At 39.1% G+C, this 22,238-nt stretch overlaps 3 protein-coding genes across 4 annotated transcripts; 2 read left to right on the top strand and 1 right to left on the bottom strand.

Moving 5' to 3' along the window:
• Positions 1-850: 850 nt before the first annotated feature.
• LOC111661697 (E3 ubiquitin-protein ligase TRIM39-like) lies at positions 851-5,301 on the top strand. Its single transcript, XM_023415351.2, has 10 exons — positions 851-952; positions 1,945-2,170; positions 2,265-2,613; positions 2,723-2,818; positions 2,909-3,142; positions 3,239-3,386; positions 3,500-3,526; positions 3,636-3,700; positions 4,040-4,156; positions 4,458-5,301. Exons 1-10 carry the CDS (start codon positions 916-918, stop codon positions 4,854-4,856), a joined length of 1,698 nt encoding a protein of 565 aa, XP_023271119.1. The 5' UTR covers positions 851-915; the 3' UTR covers positions 4,857-5,301.
• A 1,126-nt stretch (positions 5,302-6,427) lies between these two features.
• On the top strand, positions 6,428-10,840 carry LOC111661699 (cerebellin-1). Of its 2 annotated transcripts, none has more exons than XM_023415354.2 (4): positions 6,428-6,646; positions 7,897-8,632; positions 9,982-10,101; positions 10,214-10,840. In XM_023415354.2, exons 2-4 carry the CDS (start codon positions 8,327-8,329, stop codon positions 10,409-10,411), a joined length of 624 nt encoding a protein of 207 aa, XP_023271122.1. In that variant the 5' UTR covers positions 6,428-6,646; positions 7,897-8,326; the 3' UTR covers positions 10,412-10,840. The 2 variants fall into 2 exon arrangements, with proteins under 2 accessions (XP_023271122.1, XP_023271121.1); XM_023415353.2 differs by having other exon boundaries at positions 6,428-6,653.
• A 2,282-nt stretch (positions 10,841-13,122) lies between these two features.
• ripk3 (receptor-interacting serine-threonine kinase 3) lies at positions 13,123-21,741 on the bottom strand. Its single transcript, XM_023415334.2, has 13 exons — positions 21,596-21,741; positions 20,028-20,190; positions 19,774-19,942; positions 18,772-18,927; positions 18,455-18,603; positions 17,937-17,986; positions 17,070-17,231; positions 16,892-16,974; positions 16,697-16,760; positions 16,173-16,237; positions 15,409-15,463; positions 15,074-15,273; positions 13,123-14,285 (listed from the first exon to the last, which is right to left on the bottom strand). The coding sequence occupies exons 1-13, from the start codon at positions 21,666-21,668 to the stop codon at positions 14,058-14,060; spliced, it is 1,617 nt and encodes a 538-aa protein (XP_023271102.1). The 5' UTR covers positions 21,669-21,741; the 3' UTR covers positions 13,123-14,057.
• Between the last annotated feature and the right edge of the window lie 497 nt (positions 21,742-22,238).

The following is a 22,238-nucleotide window of genomic DNA, read 5'->3' as shown; positions in this document are numbered from 1 at the left end:
AATAGTATTAGTTCTGTTTGGGATTTTTGAGTTTTGTTGAAGACAATGAAAGCATCATGATGTGAGTATTCTTGGACTTTTGTTGTGTCATTTGAAAATATATTCACAACACACGGGTCCTTGTTTCTGAAAAGCATCTTAAGGCCAAGATAATTGTCAAATACATCTTACAAGCCTTCGTGACTTTAAGAGCTATTCTCCAAAAGCCTGGTAACTGATGACGCTCGAAGACACCGACACTCACATGAGGCTAAGAGCATCCGGAAGCTGCGGAAACCAAAAATCATGTCTTATTTAAGTTTTTATTGATTTTTAAATCTATAATTTTATAGTTTTACACGTTTTGTGCAAAAAAAAGGATGTTTAAATTAGAAAATAATAAATAAATAAATAAACATACACAGAAATGCATTCAGAGACTGATTCTGTTCCACCATCAAGTGGACCACCATGGAGACCTGCCCGTCTGCGTTTGTGACACATATATTAATCTTTTCTGGGTAGAAAATGTAGAAAGACACTTCCAGTACACTCTATATATTCAGATCTATCATCTTGAGCAACTAATTGATCACGTTTTGGCAGTTGCTCAATAACACCCGTGACTGGAAACCATTGCATAGGTATGAGGATAAAGAGTTTCCAGTCACAACAGCAGTAATGTATAGTTGCACCACACACCTCTAACCCTTCACTTCCGGCGGTTTTGCTCTAGCAGAGCTCGACTGTGTCTCCTCAGGGTGAATATCGTATGGGAGGGTCGGCAGTCAAAGCCGAAGGACCAGAAATACAAGAGTGGATGAGTAGTGTGAGAAAATGAGCCGGAAGGGAGGAGCTTAACATTATACAATGTGACTGATCCCTGGTGAAACTGCTGTGTATAAAAACTCATACATACACCAACTGCTGCATCTGATGAGAATGATAAGGACACTGAACATGTCAACCGAAGGTGAGACATTATTGACTATTGACTAACTCCAACTAGAAAACTATAACAATCCACTGCAACTGCTCCGCTGACTTTAGTCAACATCTTTTTGTGAATTTAAAACACGTTGACGGACGACAAAACAATCAAAGGTCATCCTGCTGTAACATCACGTGCTTTTACTACAGTGTTTGCGGTAGTCATTTATTTACTTTTACTTTTTATTATTGAAATAGGAATCTATTCTACAAGATGCAAGGAATAATTGTATTTCTAATTCTGGTCTCATTTTAATTTGGTTTATTCATAAACCTCTTAAACCTGCATTGTAATTTTCCACATTTGTGATCATATTAAAATTCAAATGGAAAAAGCATCTTGACATTTAATTTTTAAAGTCGTACCCAGCTGCACAATGGACGATATTACAATTTGAATTTTATTTTGAAAATTAAAATACAATAATGTGATGTAATCTGCAATCTAGTGTTATTTTATTTTATCTTGCTGTGAAATTCTTCTATGTCTATCCAACCTGCACTACATGCTAGTTTTCATCTTTGTTTATATTTCTTTTCCTCTTATGTTTATTGTTATTGATATGCACAAACCACCAAGGCAAATTCTTTGTATGTTGTAAAACCTATTTGGCAATAAACCAGATTCTGATTATTAATATGATTTTCCATTGAGACAATTTGACCATATGACACTGACATTTTCAGTTGTGCAGTGGACAACATTCAAATGTAATTCTCAAAGTAGTTCTGAAAAAAATGTTTCAGGAAGTCTTTTGTCCTTATTCTCAACCTCTGAACTCCTGTTTGTAATTTAGTGTTTTTGTTTAATAGTTTAATGATGCAGCATCTACAGCTTCCTCATGCATGCTGATTTGTATTCACATATGACTGATGAGCAGCAAGCAGAGCAAAGATTTCACCTGAGAAGACTAAGATTTTCACTCAGCATGTTGCATGTTGCATTAAAATAATGTGGTTTTTTTTTTTTTCCAGTCAGAAACGTGCTATTTGAGGAGCAGTTCCGCTGCTGCATCTGTCTGGACATCTACACCGACCCAGTCTCCATCCCGTGTGGCCACAACTTCTGCCTGGACTGCATCGAGGGCTTCTGGGACACCAAGGACACGTCGGAGTGTCCGCTGTGCAAAGAGACTTTCAGAAACCGTCCGGAGCTCAGGATCAACCGAGGATTTGCGAATGTCATTGAACTCTTTAAGAGGTTTGTTTTGAATATTAAAGCATATTTTTCATGTTAAACAAGCAAAAATGTTTGAGTTTATTGAAATTTAACATAATTTATTCCAAATCTAAAGGACTCTGTCGCCCCCAAAAGAGGAAGATGTCGACAATGTCCCTGATACTGATAGAGTTCCCTGTGACATCTGCGACGGGAACAAGTCAACATCGGTCAAGTCATGCCTCGTCTGCCAGGTGTCTTACTGTGAAATTCACCTCACGCCTCACCTGAGGGATCCGGCACTGCAGAGACACCGGCTGACTGACCCGGCCACTTTCCCCGCCAGTCACCTCTGCAGAAACCACAACAAGCCGCTGACGATGTTCTGCAAGAAAGACCAGACGCCCGTGTGTGTGAAATGCGTAGAGAGGGGCCATAAAAGCCACAAGGTCGTCCCCATGGAGAAGGCCAGCAAGAGGGTCAAGGTGAGGAGAAATTTGACTTCCTTTTAAAGTAATTTTCCTCTTGTGCAAATATGGAAATTGCAGTATTTTGTGTTTTTTAACTTTTTTTTTTATGTTTGACCCTTTGCAGTCTTCCTTGAGGGCGACAAAGGCCGACATCCAACAGATGATCCAGGCCAGGTTTAGGAAAATGGATGAGATCAAAAATTCAGTGGAGCTGAGCAAAGTAGGTTCTGCAGTGTTTGCACAAAGAGTCGATCTGTTATGTCGACGTGTTTCTCTGAAGGTTTACGCTTTTGATCGTTTCAATCGACAGAAAATCACGGAGAAAGAGATTCAGAGCGGTTCTCAGGTCTGTGCCACGCTCATAACCTCCATCCAGATCCACCAGGCCGGGCTGGTGGAAGAGCTCCAGGAGAGGCAGGTAGAAACCAAGAGGAGGGCGGAGGAGCTGCTCGACGAGCTAGAGCAGGAAATCACTGAACTGCAGACGAGGAGCAGCGAGCTGCAGCACCTGGAGCTCACTCAGAACCCTCTGCACCTCCTGCAGGTCAGATACCAGTACTACATTTCAATTTATCTGCGCTGCATCAACATATTAAAAACCGTACTCATGAGAAACTGCATGTGTCTTCCGTGTTTTTAGGGTTTCCCATCTCTCAGAAGTCTCCCATCTACTAAAGAGTGGTCCAAGGTGGCATTCCACTCCAATAACTGCATGGGGACAGTGAGGAGAGCCGTCTCTAAGCTGGTGGATGTTTGTCAGGGAGTTGCCAACAAGCTGTCTGCAGAAGGTCAGTGAGCCCTTGGCAGAAAATCATTATCTACTTTCCACAATGACAAAAGACTCAAGAGATTTTGAGGAAACAAATGCAGGAAAATAAAATGTTCTTCTTCCTTTTTGCAGAAGCAGACAAGATGAATCAATATGCAGGTGTGTTCAGAATCATAAATCATTATTTTTATTTCAGTAATCTTGATAAACCTTAGTTACTTCCTCTTCTTAGTACTCGACTCACAGTTTTTCCTCTTTGTCTCTGCAGTGGATGTGACTCTGGATCCCAACACTGCTTCAGGCTGGCTGGTCCTGTCTTCAGATAAAAAGAAGGTATTGTCTGATTGTATAATCACTGACTTGAAATGTATAAAGAAGACAGTCAAGACAACAAATAATTCCTTAAAGAGGTTTCTCACATTTACGAAATCTCTTGTTCTGACATATACCACTGTAAGACCTAAAATGGTTTTGCTTTTGTACTAAAACATCTCCTGTTGTGTTGGGTCCGATAGTAATAGATGAAAAGAGAAAGGTTAGGGTTGTAAATTAGGTGCAAAGGGGCTCAAAATGAAGCTAAACTCGGGAAAATGATAAGGACAACACCTAATATGATGAAGATAAGACGAAGGTAATGATGATAATAATGATGATAATCATATTGCTCCACAGGCTTGCTTCCAGAAGAACAAGACCCCAGTCCCATGTGACCCTCAGCGCTTTGACTCCTGCGTCTGTGTTTTGGGGAAACAAAGCTTCACGTCTGGAAGAAGCTACTGGGTTGTTGAGGTAGGAGCTAACGGACATGAAAACACACTTTAACCCAGCAGTACACACAAACAAGTCAAATCCAACAAAGAACAGGAGCCACTAACAGAACAGTCTTACACCAGCAGCTCTAGACACACAGTTAAACTTTATATTCTTTTTGTTAAGTACATGTGACACACACAGTCAATCTTATTACATGCTGTGGTGGTGATAAACAAAAGAATCAAAATCAAGAACCAAAATCAATAAACTTTTGATTAAAAACTGCGCATTGTTTTGCTGCCTGTCTAATTCAGTATTTTGTAACATTATTTTTCAGGTTGGAGATAAAACAGACTGGGATCTGGGCGTGGCCAGGGAGTCCATTAACAGAAAGGGGTCCATCACGGTGCGCCCCGACAGCGGCTACTGGGCGATCTGCAGGCGTAAAGGAGGCAGTCTGAGCGCCTGCACCAGCCCCTCCGTCACCCTCAACCTCCAGGAAACCCCTCAGAAGGTGGGCATCTTCCTGGACTACGAGGAAGGATCGGTGTCCTTCTACGACGCAGACACAAAGATTCACATTTACACACACAGTGGGTGCTCCTTCACTGAGCCTCTGCACCCGTACTTTAACCCCTGTGTTCCGGACAGCGGGAAGAACACCGCTCCACTGGTGATCTGTCCTGTGGAGGGAGGCGTCGGGGACATACCATTGAGTCAGATGTACAAGGTGTAATAAGAAAGGATGACGGTAACTGATGTTTAAAATCAGAGATTTTAGTTCTTATTCAAGAACATTTTTTAACCTATTTAGGTTTGACTTGTTTCATTTATTGTACTGTATTAGTATTTGAGCAACACTGACCTGCAACAGGTCAACCCATGAGTTATTTATGTTTTTTATTAACACAGCATTACACATGACAACGGCTTTTACTGCTTGTAAGATGTCAGCAAGGTTTCTGGTTACTGATATGAATTGTTCGCTTTAAGATCCATAAGAGATTTCACCAGACTCATGCATGGAAATATGCAAATAAAAAAAAATGTTTTAAATGTTGTTTGAGGCACTGCTAAATTTAAATCGATGTGCAATATATAAACCCAGATTCAAAGTGTAAAACTGGAGATGAATTTCTTTTTTTTTTTTTAAATAAATAAAAATGTGAAACTGCAAATTATGTCAAATCTTGTTTTCTTTTCCATTGAAAAGGCAATTGATTTGTCCTTTTTTCTAACCTCTGCTTACACTTTTTTCCAGGCATATGTAAGATCTGACCCAGTGATGGACTCGGGAATCTTCACCTCATGCACATACAACGTTGTGCATACAACGTTGTGCCAGGTCACACTTAAAAAGAACACGTTCAAAGTTCAGCTCATACAGATGAAAATGAACTAGTTCACATTCATAGTTCATTTTATAAAATTCTGAACTAAGTTCACAGTTCGAAAAATGAACTAGTTCACATTCATTTGTTTTTTTAAATAAAGGCAGATATTCTTTTTCAATAGAACCTCCTTCTACCCATCTGTCACCAGTCGCAAATCATTGCCACTCTCAAACTAAATGAATTATTGTATACCACTGAAGAATCATCATTTGTAAAATGATTCGCTGTGTGCATAATTGCCTTTGTGAAAAAAATGCACAAAATAAGTACAAAATTCTTCAAATTATCATAAGGTAACTTACACAAAAAAAAAAAAAGACCAACACTAGGCCCCTGACTACAGGAATCTGGCACCTGCTGTCCTTCCAGGCCCAAGCTGGACACTACAGGTGTCACGGGTTTGAGGTAAGTAGGGGTGGACCCAAATGCAGCCAACACATTGGGGACGGTGCAATGTGAATCCTTTGTGTGGTTATTTTTAGGCAACAAAAGTACATTGTAAAAAAATTGTAAATTCGATTAAATGTTAGAAAGTATAATTGACCTTTTGAATTTTTCAATGTTTATCCAATTACATTCAATATAAGTATTTCACAATAATTGCTGTGCATGTGAAGAGTTTTGTTCTCCAGACGTTAGACTTCAGATATCAGGGTTTTCATGTTAAACCAGCTAAATAGTTAGCATGAAATTAAAACAAAATTATGATTAAATCATTAATAATGTTTCAAGCTTTCATGGGCCCTTAGCTTACAAAAAAAATGCCAGATGTTTCCCCACAGAAAGGATATTACAGCAGTTTGTGATGGAGCCTTTCAGTTCCGCCATCTGATGTGTGATATCAGAGGTAAAAGAGAGAGGATGGGGAGAGAGGGGAAACAGGTACAGCAGGGGGTCGAGGAGTCGTGAGAACAGAAGGGCCGCGATGCTTGTGATGTAATTAAACGTCTGCTTGAACGCAGGGGTTTCCTGGAACAGAGAGATAGCTAGAGAAAGAGAGAGAGAGAGAGAGAGAAAGAGATGGGGGAAAGAGAGGCAGAGGAACAGAGATAAAGCTGAATGTAACAGGGGAACAGGACTTTTGGATGCTCCAACTTTACTGAAGCAAGCTGGTTTCTATATGTCGCTATAGGTGAGAGGTGGGTGTTTCTCCAGCTGTATTCTGAAACATAATGTTTTTATGCGTGTTGCAAGGGTTGTTATTGTGAAGATGCTCTTACTTTTTATTGTTGGGTATGTTGTTATGTTGCTTACTGTAGGGATTCATCTAATACTTCAGAATGATGTGAGATTTCCTCAGTGTTTTTTTACTAAACTCTAAACTCTGTAAAACAATGTTTAAGGGTTTGTTAAAGCGTAATACTCACCTGCATTGCATGAAAAGTAAACTGCTTATATTCCAGTTCAGATTTTGACAACTGCTGCTCAAATGATGTTTGAGGTGGTATTGTCATATCTGTATTTATCGTGTGTGTTCATGTGTGTTTGTGTAAAGGAATGCGAATGCAGAGGTATTAAATTGGAAAGGTGATGGGAGAGAGAGAGAGTGGGAGTGTTTACCCACAGATGGCCTCTCAGTGGTGGGATTGTGATAGTCCAATGTTCCCCCCTCCTGAGTCCAGCTGGCAGAACTCACGCAGGCCCCTTCCTGGCCAAAGCATTACCTCATCACTTCTTCTTCTTCTTCAGCTTATTTCCTTCTTCAACTTAATAATTTTTCTCTCATATCAACACTTTTTCCTGCATCTTGCTTGACCTCAGAAGTCAGACTTTTTATTGCATTTAATGCTACAACATTGAATGCAATGTTGGATTCAACAATTTTTAACTGTAATAGCTTCAATTCTGGTTCATGAGTGTAATGGTATTTTTAAGATTTTTAAGAATAGAAAAGGTCTTTTCTGCCACAGGAATACATTTTGATCAAAGACACCCAATATAATATATGTAGTGTTTGTTAGTTTCAGAAAAGTAGAAGAAGCAGGCCTTGTTCATAGTTTTAAATGTTCTAATTGTCTTTTTTGTTTTTAGTTTAATTTTTCCAAAAGGAGAGGCAAGAAAAATGTAATTTGGATGGTAAACTTGCCTGATATAACTATAAAAATACACAACCTTAATGCATACATAAACAAACATATAGATAAATTGATATTTTAAGCTTTAATTACAATGTACTTAATTTTCCCGTAATTTTAGCCCTTGTCTGAAAATCTTATCCAGTCAAAACTCCCTTCTATTAATCAACAATTCTCCTGGATACTAAACATAGTGCGAACAATAGAAAAGTTTCAGTCATGTCATTGTTTTTATTTATGGAAAATGTAAATTTTATCCTAATGTTGACGTGCAAAACTGTGTCCTGTGATGTACTGATTTAAACAGGCTTGAAGCCCTGACAGCCTCCAAGCTAGTTTGGATTCTGCGTCAGCATCCAGCTGACTGATGGCTGTTCCTGCTGGGGTGTGAGAAACTGGATAACCTCCATCTATACTGTGCATGTAAGAACTTCCTGTCTGCTGCTATGGGAAGCCACTATCTTTTTGGCAACTAATATTCCTCTCCAGAGACACTCCACATCCACCCAGTGCTTGTGCAACTGTCAGTTGAGGGTGATAAAGGCCCCATGAGATGCAAGAATCCCTTGGTTGAGGTGTTTTTTCCAGGTGAAATGATGATCCGGTTGTTAAAGTGAGGTGTACTCCACGAAGATAAATTGTCTCCGAAGATTTGTGGCAGCCATATTGTCACTGTTTTGGGAGTTAAAACACCAGCAAAGCCCAAAAGCACCGAAAGCTCATCCTCATTTGGAGCTATGACCTCTCCATATCCTCCCTCATTGCCATACCTCACTCGCCGCTCTGTGTTTTTCGTTGGACTACTCCTTCTCGTCCATTGGGGGCCCTCAAAGGTCATTTGCCAGAATGACACAGAACCGATCATGTTGGAGGGAAAGTGTCTGGTGGTGTGCGACTCCACCCCGTCTGCGGAGCCATCGGGTAACGCTCTGGGCATGTCGGTGAGGTCAGGAACTGGAAGGGTGGCGTTCTCAGCCATCCGTAACACCAACCACGAACCCTCGGAGATGAGCAACCGTACCATGACCATCTACTTTGACCAGGTGGGGTTCAGCAGTCTGTGTATGTAGGTGTCGAGAGCATTAGTAAATTAGTTGAGCAGCCCTTAAAGGGGCAATGAGGATGTAATATTTACCTCCTCTATGGCAAAAATGTCAAACTGTATCTATGGCAGTCTGAATAATTTCTTCTCCAGATGTTGTAATTTAAGGTTTTGGTTGTTTTTATGATCTCAAACTGTTTTATTTTCCCAAACCTAACCTTTAAAGGTACCATATTTTACACTTTTCCTGTGTTTTATTTGAAGTTTTGATCCATAAGAAGATATATTTGTAGTTTTTAGAACCAAAATCCATCTCGATGTATTGTTGTAAGTGTTTTCCTGTAAGGTTGGATGGTGGGTCCAGGTGCGCGGGGCATGGCTGAGGGCGGTGACTGCTTTGTTGTAACATCACAGAAGTCCTGACGGCTCGTTTTAAGGATCAGTTCCTGCATACAGTCTGTGTGCAATTCTCTGTGGACTGAGCGCTTTGATACCATACAAAAACTATGTGCATTGATCTGCTACTTTACCAGCCTCTTCTAAAAAGAAAACTTTGCTGCTAGAGCCACAAGAGTGTCAGTGAGGTGACGATGGGGGATAAGGCCACCGTGGTGCATGGTATGAGGAACATTATGTCTTGATGACATCTGTGACACATTCTGTTGGACACAATAACTCAAGAACATCTGATTAGATTTCGGCTTTGCCTAGTTTGGTAGTTTTTAAGGAATTTGGTTATAAACCAAAATATTGTACAAATGCATAATTTGAACTGATGATGCAGTTTGATGAAATCTTAAGGGATCATGAATGTGTGTACCAGATATAATGGAAACCCATTCAATAGTTATTAAGACATTGCACTCAAAACCTCACATGTAAACCTCAAGGTGAATTGCTGGAGGAAAGGTCAAGGTTCACCAAAGTGAGCAGTCATCCTCTGAGAACTATGACTGTCTGTTCTGTTGCAAATTTTGCGCAAATTATACCCTTTGAAGTCACTGATCACACTGTGCCCGCAGAAGGTTCAGGCTGCTCGCACCCATTTCACCAACACTTCACCATAATTGTCCTGTGTTTAATTAGTGTTAATTAAAAGTATTGTACTGTCCTACCTGCACACTTTGTTCCCTTGTTTGTGCTTCTTCTCTGTTGTAAAGTGAGGCTCAGCAGACCAAAGTATTTTGAAAAAACTGACAAAGATTTAGAGCTCACTGATGAAAACTTTGACAAGCAAACACAGTTATGACTCGACAAATATCACACATTTAAAGGGACTATTAGCAGCTTTTCTTTGGGTCATGTTGTGCTATAGATTTACTCCTTCTTTTCATCTCCTTTTCTTTTCAGATCTTAGTAAACGTTGGCAGCCACTTTGATCCGGCGAGGAGTATCTTTGTGGCCCCCAGAAAAGGAGTTTACAGTTTCAGCTTTCATGTGGTCAAAGTTTACAACCGGCAGACAATACAAGTAAGAACAAAAGCTTAAGGAAATAATAATGATGATGACAATAAAGATGAAGCTGCAACCAGCAGTTCCACTATCTGTTCACCTGCTCTTTCGTCTCACCTGTTTTTCCCAGGTGAGTTTGGTTCTCAATGGCTGGCCGGTGATCTCGGCCTTCGCAGGTGACCAGGACGTGACCAGGGAAGCTGCCACCAACGCCGGGCTGGTGATGATGGAGAGAGGGGACAAGGCTTACCTCAAACTGGAGAGGGGGAACCTGATGGGAGGCTGGAAGTACTCCACCTTCTCTGGGTTTCTGGTGTTCCCCTTGTAGACTGGGTTGAGGTAGGAAGTGAGAGGATTGTCATACCCAAGGGTAAGGAGGGGAGGGCAGGGTATAAAATAAAGATTGTTTTGGGGGCAAGTGTTACTTTAATGCCTTTGACATAAAGGAGGAAGCGTCAGTAGATGCCCATTGAGTTCCATGCTGAAGTTGGAAACAAAACACTTAACGGCTTCGATGCATCTTAATATGTATCAGATGAATGGGTGAATTCACTTTGCTCCAAATAACCCTAAATGTAATTTCCATTTCCATTGCACTTTTATGGCTTATTGTCTGTTGTCTGACTTCTGTAACGTGTCGTCTACGCTTGCTTACACCAGGTGTCGGCCTGTCTGAGGTTTGTGATTTTCCTTTAATGCATGAAATGAAACGACAAAGCAAAGGTTTGTGGCAATAAAGAAAATTATTGTGTCTATTCTCCACTTCTTACCAATTTATCTATCTGTCACTGTATCTACCATATATCTATCCATTTAGAGGGCAGTGACTCCTGATGAAGGAAAGATATGTACTTGAAGAAACCTAACTACTGACTCCCATCTACCTGACTATTTTAGTTATGCCTTTTTAGGGAGAATATGTTGAGAAAATTGATACCACTCTCAGGTGAATCTACTGTAAACTAGGTTAGCTTAGCTTAGCACAAAGCCTAGAAACAACTAACAAGTTTATATCAATGGATTTTTTCACTCCTGTTTTAATTTTTTGTTGTATCCCTATTCGGGGGATCATGCTGTAAGGTCTGGAACTGCAGTTCCCACAATGCTTTAGGAGATGTAAATAGGACTGAAAATCCATGACAGATTTATTGAGCTAGCTGTTTCGCCTACGTTTGTTTACATTTTGGCAAACTAGCACCATTAAAAATACACCAAATTAGCAATTAGCAGTTCCTGTTTGCAGCGCAGTGGATGCACAGATAACTGTCACTGGATTACTTTGATACTACACAATGATTATGTAGCGCTAGCAGAGTTGTTCGATTAACGTTAGCTTCACCCAGGTAGCTAGCTGAAAAAGCTTAACACACACATATGAAGAATGTGTGAAAATGGTAAATGCTGCATATAAAATGGTGGTAAAGGAAAATAATCAACAGCTTTTTGCTTTGTTTTACACATTGATTGGAGGTTATGGGACAAGTATTAAGCTTTTTTATTTAGTTTAACATTTCATTTTAATTACTTAATTAAAAATGCGATTCATTGATATATTCAGGGAAACGTTTTGACTTGTCTGATAATCATACATTAAAATTTTCTCTTGGTTTTGGATGCATACAAAGAATCTCTGCTAAGTTATTTAAAGTCAGATTTTGAAATGATTGCAATTAACATCACAGTTGCATTTCAGCCTCTGTAGTTTCTCTTTTATCAGCTTCCCTTCAGGCTAGTAAATTTGCTAAGCCCTTGATTGTTAACTATTCATAACACACCTTATATAATTTATGAAAAGCGTATTATGGTACAGGTCATTAACCTAACAGCTTGACATTTAGTTATTTGACATGCTGTCACGTGTCCTTGGTAAATGCTGACACTATTGTGGCCTTCAAAGCACCTCTACTATACTTTACATACGCTCTATAAATCACTCGATCACAGATGGTTGTTCTGTAAGAAGTGCGTTTCCCTGCTGTGTGGAGTAAAGAGGCCAACAGAGACTTTTACTCAAAAAGTGTCCGTATACAATTACTTATTTTTCTCATGTATAGTACTGCGTTGGTATCATATTATCATTTATTATAAAAGTCTTAAACTATACAAATATCCTTGTGTGAGTTTGTCGTCCCCACTGATGCACAGCGACCATGCATCTCTCTGCAGTGGATCCGGTGGCAGATGGAGGGCTGGCAGCGAAGGAGAGGTTCTGGTGCCAGAAGCCTGCTGAGTTCACACTGGACCGTCTCAACTGATTAGTCCCAACGCCCCGGCGCACAGCAGAGGCCTGTGTTAGCACTTTGGAGATTCGTGTCTGGAGTACAAAAGAGTGTGAAGGCTCTGGTTCCAAAACTAGATTAACACCATGTAACAAGTATTGATTCTTCGAAATCAAAATCTGATCAGAGAAAATATCAAATACTAATAAAAATAAGCTTTATTTTATTTGTTTATTTTTTATTTTCTTAGCAAAGTGCTTCACAAAAGGATAAAACAAGAATAAAGTAACAATTATATAAAATTCACACATAGAACAACATTGTGAATTAAACTCATAGCCATGACATTGATATTCATATAAGTTCATTTTTATTTAGATACTGCTATTATTGATATAAAACCATACTAATTTAGCCTGTGTCTAGTTCATTATTTGCATTTGCTGTCTCTTAAAATGAAATTCCCTGGTGAACTCATAGTGATTTGATTGGAGTAAATAGAAGACATGGGTAGATGTAAGGTAAACACCACAGCTGAAAAGAAAAACAGTAGTGCCACCTACTGACACTGTAGGTTCATTAACAGACAACACAAGGAAAGGTACTTTACAGAGCACAAACCACATGGTGCTAAACATGTCACCAAAATAAAAATTTTGACATAAGAATTTGAGGACTGTACTAAAATCTTTATGGTGAGGGGTGGGTCTTATATTCTATATGAAAATATATATATAATAAATAAGGCCATGACACTAATTTTACAAGTGCGCTACAAAACAAAACAAAGTGTAATACAAATATAATAACCACAAAAACATTTGAGTACAAATGTAGAATTTATTAAGTTATCAGAATAATATAAACCGTACTTTTCTTCAGCTACTACAATCACCATGTTCTTAATGTTTCTCTTTTATTTGCACTTCAGTACCATCAGAGTTAAAAGACAAGTCTGCTGATAATGTGTATTTTTCTTATAGTCATGAACAAACTACACTTTGGTTGCTTTTTGCTTTCCCTGAGATATGTTGACAATAGGAAAACTATAGAGTCACACCAGCTTTTTTCTGTATACTGGAAACTTCATTGAAGCTACATCATGCGTGAAGTATTCAAATCCAACATGCCAAGTTTTTATGGCAGCATCATTTCGTCTTGTGTCTTAGAAAATTCATTATAAAATACATACAACAAAAAAATCCTTGAAAAATATATATAAAAATTCAACGGGTTTGGACATTGTTTCTGCACTCCACGAGTATGTAAAGACGTATAAAGGAAACAAAATTAATGCAAGTTAAAAAAAAAAACTTTCCAAAAACACACACAGCATATATACATTTATATAGCTATACACATATCTTGATGATCCCATTAAATATTCAAAAGGCCTGTATCAAAACAATGGTTTGGAAAATTGTCGACTGTAGCTGGTGAAAAAGCAAAACCATATGATCAGGCTTGGCTCATATTTTATACTGCTGAGAGGGTAAAAGGGAGGCGTGAGGTTTTGCTCTTTGGTTTAAAAATTTCAAACAGAAGAAGCAGAATAAATAAAGTCTGATAAAATTTAAAAAAAATATATACAGGTATATAATTTTAAAAGCCTGCGTGAAACTAAAACGCTATCTGAATCCTGCTCAGATTTAAAGCAAACACAGAAAATATTAAGTTAAAGATTAAGATAAAACCAATTATGGAGAACTGTAAAAGTAAGTTAGAGAATTTTAAATCCAAACGCTCCACGAGAGCTCAGCCAACTCCTCCCGTCTTGTCCTTCCAGCTTCCTGGGTGTGGTGGCGGGAGGTTGACACTGGATGGCGCCGTTGGGTGCCTTCTCCTCTCTAACGGGTCTGCGTCGTAGATGTGCATGATGTTGTTGTTGCCGTTCTGAAATCCAGTTACGTTGCTGAGGTGTATGTAGACCTGACGTGCCAAGGGAGGATCGCAGGGGAAAGGGACGGGGCTGGAAAACTGACGCTGCAGATACAAAAATAATAAAAGAGTTCAAAGTTGTTTTTCTGTATAAAAGAGTCCAACACTAGAACATAGCACTAAAAATGTGTGCTAAACTATCTGTCCGTCACATTCTTGTGAAGATCATAATTCAGAAATGCCTGAAGGGAATTTCATTACATCTGGCACAAACATCCACTTGGACTCAAGGATGAACTCATTCGAATTTGGTGGCCAAAGGTCAAAGGTCAACGTCACTGTGACCTCAAAAAACACATCTTTGGCCATAACTCAAGAATTCATATGCTAATTATGGCAAAATTGAACACAAATGTTTATAAGGATAAAATGGTGAATTTCATATCCTTAAGGTCAAAGGTCAACTTAGCTATGACATCATAATTTTCTGCAGAAACACTTTACTGGCCATTATTCAACACTGTAACTGAGGAACAGAAGACGAACAGGAGATTGTGACAAAATTTGATACTTTTCAAACATCAGGACCCTATTGTTTGCATTTAAGAATTTGATTGGATGTGTTGTACCACGTTGTCTTTTCTTTTTCTTTGCATTGATTTCATTTGCAATCAATGTCTAAGCACCGTCATTGTCTGAACCTGTCACTGTGGCGCTATATTCTTATTATTATAGGATTTCTTTGACGTACCTTGTTTACCAGCAACTGAACATCCTGCAGCAGAATTTTGTTTCCTTTTCAGCCAATTTCTTATTATTTTCTCCCTACTTATATATTCCTACATTAATATATTAGATTGTTAATGCAGTGAGACAAATAAAAAAAAACCCACCTGGTACTGTGAAGAGATGCCTCGCCTAAAAGCCGTTTGGGGATTGTCCGCCGCTCTGCTTGGAGGTGACCTCTTAGTCGAAGGAGGCGGTGGTGATGAACCAATGGGACATACAGAGGACACTTTCATTTTATCATAGTCTCTTGATGAGCGGGCCTGGTCAACATGGCACACATTTGTATGTGGAGGTGCAGGCTGGTCTGAAAGGGAACACACTTATGTTAAAACACATGCCAGCATGGATGATATCTTTGTCTGAAACATAAACTGAAAGTTTCTCTCCCCCTGTTTGTGGTGGAGTTTCTATGTAGCTTCAACACCAACTTCCCGTTTACCTTTGACTGTCGATGCTCTGTCTCTTAGATTTGCAGTCCAACCGCCAGCCATTTCCTGCAATAAAAACAAGTAGAAGTTCTGTTTGTTAGTGGTTGTATCAGTGGCCTAGCCGATATGATGACTCCTGCTGGGGAGTGGGTTTTAACCTGTAAGATAAAGATGTCGGAAACTGAAATTCTTTAAAATGATTAGGAATAGAGACTATAATCATTGACAAGATAGTTGACTCTCCTAAAGGGTTTAAATAGGCTCTAATTAAGAATTAAAGGTTTTAATGGGTTTTAGTTGTAGGTTATATGGGCTAGACATATATGTCAATATATGAAATTGTTCCAATTTCTAATAGGTTTCACATACAGTATAATTCTTTACATATATGCATATGCAATTTTATATTATATGTACATATATTTCATATATGGCAATTCAATATATGTACATATATTACATTTGCGTATGGGATCACCGATTGACCTTGATCCAAACTACATATTCTAAGCAAGGTTTTTAAATTTGCTATGTAAATTCCCCGAGTACAACAGGAAGTGATGCATGTAACATTTCCCTGAGGCTGCAAAAAAACATGCGGCCTCTGCATGTGCAGAAACAGCACAGTATTGACCAATTTGTGGCATAAGAAAAAAAAATCACACAGACCACAGTGTGAGTCAGCTGACATTCATATTTCTAAAAAAGAAAAATGTTTTCTGTGCTAGAAAGAGCCCGAACAATGTGGCGACAGTCTGACTTTTCTTAACCTCACCTGAACTGGTGGACGTCCTGTCGGCACATGATCACAGATGTTCACAGCTTCAACTCCAGGATCCGCTGCAAATTGAACAACATGAAATGTGAAAACTGTTGCTGTTAAAATGAGATTTCAGGTTTCAGCAATCTTAATCCTGGTTTTAACAGACTCAATCATACTTTAGTCAAATAGAGTTTTGACCAAATCCTATCACTACCTTATGAGGAGCGTTGACATTGTCCTAGCGTTATATGGACTTGAAAGTTGTGGAAAGGCTAATAAGTGGACTTTTCTTTATGTTATCGAGAAAATGATTACAAAATATTACAAACTCCAAGCACCAAGAGTTAGAAGACAGTTAGGACTTGTTAGAAATTATCTAATACTTGCAGAGTTAGATGAGCAGATTTATACCACTTTCTTGTCTGTATGCTAAATATGAAGCTAAACCTGGTCAGACCTGGCGGTTTTTCATTTAACTCCCAGGAAGAAAAGTCATGAAAAAAAATCATATTCAAAAGTTTAATAAGAAAACAAACCTGAAGCCTGAGTGATATGAACTCCTTGAACCTGCTCAATCATTCTTTCTTCTTCTCCTTCGTCCTGAAAAGAGGAACAGTGAATCAGGCAGTGGCGTGAGTTAACAATAAAAATAGTGATTTGCTGTGTCATGTCAAAATTTTACAGCCTTTCAGTGTCATGTGTTTTTGAGAGATTTGAGATTTGATACTTACCAGCTTCTTCAGCACTTCATGGACAGCATCATTAATTCCATGTTTGTGCATCTTGTACAGGTCCTCTGTTACAGTTGTACACTCTGCCAACAACATAAAGTATGAAGTAGAACTGTATCTGTAAGATTCTAGCGGCAGTTACGTATTTTTTAGCGCGTAAACAAGGTAGTTTTCCTACCACATGAGGAGGGCCTTTGGCTGAGTCTTGCCTCCCAGCATTTAATCATGAGCTCCATCAACCCTGTCAACCCTGCACGCCCTGCAGCCTGGCTCCTGATCTCTTCCAGCGATGGACGGTCTCCCTGGGGGATGCGAAACCGCACGATGCTGGACATTGCATCTGCATTCAAGGAAAAATTAAAAAGGGTATTAGAAGTTTGCGACACTATGTCCTTTTTGAAAATGTACCCAAAAATATTTTAAGACTTTTCACGGATGCTTATTTTCCAGTACTTCTTTATATTTACATTAAAGCTGCACTCATCAATATCTTTGTATTAACAATAGATTAGATAACAAAGTGTACAACAAATACACTCTGATAAACCCAATGTCCAGCACCAAATGGCAGGTAGACAAATTTACTGACTAGCTGGTGAACATTTGGCAGCATTGTATTTTTATTTTAATTTTATCTAAACATTCTATGCTTTGGCGCCCCCTGGTGGTGCTAAACTGAAGCTGTTTTTTTTTTACTTAATTAATCAATTATCAAAATATTTATATTATAATCCTACACATGCTAGCTTTAAAGTAACAGCCAGGAGTGATGTGCGGGAGGGGCGGAGTTGATGGCAACACTGGCTCAGGCTCAGCCTGATATAATCTAAAACTGGACAACATTTATTTTGGTTATTCTCTCTTTTGTTAAGAGCCAAGAAAAGAAAGAGTAGGTGTGGTTGCACATGTGAATTCCCGCCATTCTTGCAACGTGCGTCATCGTGCAAAAAATAACTTACGTCTCAAATAAGAAAAACAAAGAGCAAGACAGAAGGTGTCAGACAATGATGGACAGGCAGTTTAAAGAAACGTAATTGTCACTTACTTGCGTATGGTTGCTTCCCTGTGACGATGGACCACAGCAGTATACCATAGCTGAAAGAGAGGCAGAGAGGATGACACACCATTATATAACAACGATCACGCCCAGGTTGGTTGTAATACTTTGTTTTTATCCAGTCAGTGACATCGATAAAAGAAAAAGCGCTAAGCATTTCTGTGCAGTTTGTCACATGAGGAAGTTACCTAACTACCTGGAAATTTGAATGATGCAGTAAATGCTTGGAACCAGTTTCCCTTAATATACTGCTGCTGCCAAGACTGAACCTGTGTTTAACAAGTGTTAATAGTGTAGAAAGTGTATGCTTTAGCTTTAATTTCTACAAAGATAAAAATCAACACTTAGTGACACTGTTAAGTTAGATCACCCTTGTGAAAAATATGCAGATTACTCTGTTATTCTTGTTACTTCATCCTTTTTGTATCTTCCCAAGAGTAAAACCTGTCACTCTAAAATTAGGTGGTGCTATTACTTCTTATGTGACAAGTTCGATGCCCTTGTACCTGTAGATGTCAGAGGCTCGTGTAGGGCTGTAGGATATGTCAAAAGCCTCTGGTGGCATGTAGCTGATCGTCCCTCCTTCCTCTTCGCTGTCCTTCTTCGAAGCTCGGGAGACACTGTTGTAAAACCTTGCAAGGCCAAAATCTGTAAGCTGGAGAGAAAGGAGGAACAGAGAAGAAAATCAGCACAGAGAGGAAGGAAGTGCTTGCTGAGAAGTTAGAGAGCAAAAGTTGCAGTGACAACACAAAAATGGCAGACTGTTTCAACGGCAACGGTATTTTACAAAGACCTGGCCTTCTCTTGAAAGCCACGGACTCACCTTTGCCTCGAGATGGAAGTCCAGCAGCACGTTGCTGGGCTTCAGGTCCAGGTGGAGCAGGGCAGGGGAGAGGCTGTGGAGGAAGTTTATACCCAGAGCCACTTGGTGAGCCAGTCTGAAGACCAGCGGCCATGGTGGAGCTCCACATAATGTTTCCTGTTAGGGAACAAGAGAACAGCAGTGAGGTGCATACTCTCTTTCTACTATATACAGATACTGTATATATATATATATATATATATAAGTATATAAGTTGATGTAAGTAGCAAGTAGGTAGCTATTTGTTTGATGACTTCATTTTCTTCATTTTGAGTATCACTCACGTTCAAGACACTTTAAACTCTGGCATAACAACACTTTATTCAGAAGCCTATTAATAATGGATTAAATTCATAAAAGCCAGTTTTAAGTATTAGTTTTTGTATTTATAGACTTTATATCTGTATTTTCAGGTGATGATGGTGGTAGATGAAAAGCTTAAGTGATTATAATTCACCCTATTGGGGTCATGAGCGCATGTTCCAAATCTCATGTCAATCCATCCAGTAGTTGTTGAGACATTTTACTAAAAAGCAAAAATGTCAACCTCAAACAAATCAGGGGATTCACACTCATGGGACCATGAATGTCTACCAAAATTTGTGTCAAACCATTAAGTAGATGTGGAGATATTCCAGTATTTTAAGTTTTTTACTTACAGCTGGTGCTAGATAAAAACTCAGATGATAATCAAAATGATCTGGATTCAACCTCTTGGGACCATGAACATTTTTACCAAAGTTCATGGCAATCTATGCAATACCTGTCAGACATTTTACTTTTAAAAAAAACAAACATTAATGTCATGGTGGCGATAGAGGAAAAGACGAGGGGTCACTAAAATCAGCAGGATTCATCCTCTGGGGAACATAAAGGTCACTACAACGTTTCATGTCAATCCATCCAATAGTTGTTGAGATATTTCAGCCTGGACCAAAGTAGCGGATCAACCATGCAGGTTACCTGTAGGGAGGCCAGCGACCCTCTCTCCATGAACTCCATGACCAGACCGAGGTGTGCCGTCGGCCCAGCGTTGGGCAGTCGCCCCTGGAAGACCCCGAGGACCTGAATAACATGTGGGTTTCTTCCTCGATTCATCATGTCCACCTCACGCAGCAAAGATGAACTGCTCCTGTGAGTGTGTATTGTGTTTGTGCTGTCAGTAATCCCCTCTTCTTTTGATTGCAGCAAACAGAAGATCTTTGTAAACTACTCACCCGTCATCGTGATGAAGGAGCTTAATGGCCACATCGCAGCACAACCGATGATGCCTGGCTTTGTAGATTTGTCCAAACCCCCCGGAGCCAATCACCTTCCAGCCCCCGAGGTTGGACTCTCCAATCAACTCTGAAGCTGAATAGCTGGACAGTGCCATATTCACTGGAGGGGGAGAGATTATTCAAGGTAATGACATTCTAAAGTTGTGATATTTTTAAAGTAAGTTTATCTTAGTATAAGAAATTAAAGGCTGTATAGATTCCTGTGGTTCCTGTACTGATGACAATAATCTTGAACTGTCTATGAAAATGTCAGAGTCTGTGGTGATACCTTCCTATTGTTTGCTTTGTAACCAATAGATTTACTTATAAAACTGGACATTTTGGCTTGATAAGTGACTTAAATAACATATAACATCGTCATCGTCTTTTCTCTTCAACTTTGGATTTAAAAATCCTTCCTTCGACTCATCTACCCTTCAAAGGTGTCATGTAGCTCTTTGTATTTGTTCGCCGCATTTCAGGAAGTAAACCAGAGACCATCTTGCTCTAAGCCCCCGTCAACATGTTGGCAATCTAACCCATGAGTTGTCATGGGTCGGACCACACCCAATATTAAAACTTTGCCTTTATCATGATATCAGCAACACACTGTGACTGTATGGTGTCCACAGACAGACAGACAGACAGACAGACAGGCAGACAGGCAGACAGGCAGACAGGCAGACAGAGAGACGTAGTCTATAAACGCCTGGTAAGTAGGCTACTCAAAACTCAAAAACATCTCTGTGGTAGTTCCCGTTAATGAAGGAGTCTCTTTGATCACATTTTGCCATGGTGACACACAAACAGGTTCTCAAGGTGAAAACAGTATCAGTCCAACAATAAATTAAGAAAATAATAAAAGAACAATGAAAAAAAAAGGAGCCACAGTTGATGAAAGCAGGTTTTGGCAGTATTTCTTCTTCTGTCTGTTCTGACTCTTAACTCGCCAAAAACAAAAAAAAGGACACACGTCTTCAGAGGAGCTGTAGTTTTTCCCTTTTACTTTATTTATTATTTTCCCCAGTTTTAAATGCACAAAGGTTTCATATCTCACACAGGAGCACATGCTGTAGCTCCTACAACCAACTACATCGACAGATACACCTACACAGACTACAGGAAACCATGTTTTTTTCAGAGTGGACAAAATAATAAAAACACCTGTAAACTACAACAGTCCTGCCACGATAGTTAACTCTAGTTTTTAGAAGTTTTCTTGATCCATATTGTCTTGATCCAACTCTAACTAAGTTTGTGTTGTTGTATTGCATTGTGTAACATTAAATAATAAGCTACCTGCTTTTTCTAGACCCCCCTGAACACTAAACACTTCCCATGTTGGTTTTAAAGCTCAAACGATAATGTCTAAATCACTGAAGCGTGACATATGAATAACAACATAGCATTAAAGGTAGAAAGTACCTCGAAGTACAACAATTTCCGGATCAAATAAATACCATAGACACTAAAAAACACTCATAAGAATAGCAAGGTGATTTTTCAAAAACAGGGGAACCACTCACCCGTAGGGATATAATCTTCTTCCTCATTATTCAAACATGTCGACGGAGGTAGAGTAAAAACCCTCCTGCTCATTCAGTGACTTTCTACTCGCAGCAGCAGCAGCTCTTCTTGTTCCATCTAAACAGGAAAAAGCAGAAGTGATACCGTGCAGCCCAGATCCATCCCATAAATTTCTCTTTTACTTCTGCTTCTTTGCTGCTCGGCTAAAAAGTGCATGAGTGACAACCATGACAACAGCATTTTTTTTTATATATATATATATTTCTTTTTTTATTTAAAACTATTCCTCGTCTGATTTAATGGTTGAGTATGTGTGTGTATTTTTCTGGGTTTTTGGCGATAAGATAAGTCACGTTTATTTTAATGTCTCCACTCAGGGGAAGTTCAGTGTGGGTGTTAGTTGAGATAGTGATACTTTAAATACCTGCTGTTATGAGAAAGCTGATAATCAGATGTATGGAAGCTTTATTTAGTCCCAAACTCGCATTTTAAAAGAAAAGAGGCTCTGAATAATAAAAATAACAATTTTACAGCAATTTTTTAAATTTATTTCATGATTAAGTTAACCTTTAAGGTTATTGACTATGCCCTTGTTTTGATTACTTGTCCAGTTGGATTTAAATCAGGGCCACAATACGCGAT

This window comes from Seriola lalandi, unplaced genomic scaffold (assembly GCF_002814215.2).
Source record: "Seriola lalandi dorsalis isolate HSWRI2012SDOR001 ecotype SW California unplaced genomic scaffold, Sedor1 jcf7180002054549, whole genome shotgun sequence".
Classification (NCBI taxonomy): domain Eukaryota; kingdom Metazoa; phylum Chordata; class Actinopteri; order Carangiformes; family Carangidae; genus Seriola; species Seriola lalandi.
This window is presented reverse-complemented; position numbering and strand designations above follow the sequence as displayed.

Coding starts and splice junctions, on each gene's coding strand:
- LOC111661697 (XM_023415351.2), top strand. CDS start 916: ATGAGAATGATAAGGACACTGAACATGTCAACCGAAG. Junction 953..1,944: donor ACTGAACATGTCAACCGAAG/GTGAGACATTAT, acceptor TTTTTTTTCCAG/TCAGAAACGTGCTATTTGAG. Junction 3,701..4,039: donor TGTCTTCAGATAAAAAGAAG/GTATTGTCTGAT, acceptor ATTGCTCCACAG/GCTTGCTTCCAGAAGAACAA.
- LOC111661699 (XM_023415354.2), top strand. CDS start 8,327: ATGACCTCTCCATATCCTCCCTCATTGCCATACCTCACTCGCCGCTCT. Junction 8,633..9,981: donor TGACCATCTACTTTGACCAG/GTGGGGTTCAGC, acceptor TTTTCTTTTCAG/ATCTTAGTAAACGTTGGCAG. Junction 10,102..10,213: donor ACAACCGGCAGACAATACAA/GTAAGAACAAAA, acceptor TGTTTTTCCCAG/GTGAGTTTGGTTCTCAATGG.
- ripk3 (XM_023415334.2), bottom strand. CDS start 21,668: ATGAGCAGGAGGGTTTTTACTCTACCTCCGTCGACATGTTTGAATAAT. Junction 20,191..21,595: donor AGAAGATTATATCCCTACGG/GTGAGTGGTTCC, acceptor CTCCCCCTCCAG/TGAATATGGCACTGTCCAGC. Junction 15,464..16,172: donor CAGGACGTCCACCAGTTCAG/GTGAGGTTAAGA, acceptor TTTTTATTGCAG/GAAATGGCTGGCGGTTGGAC.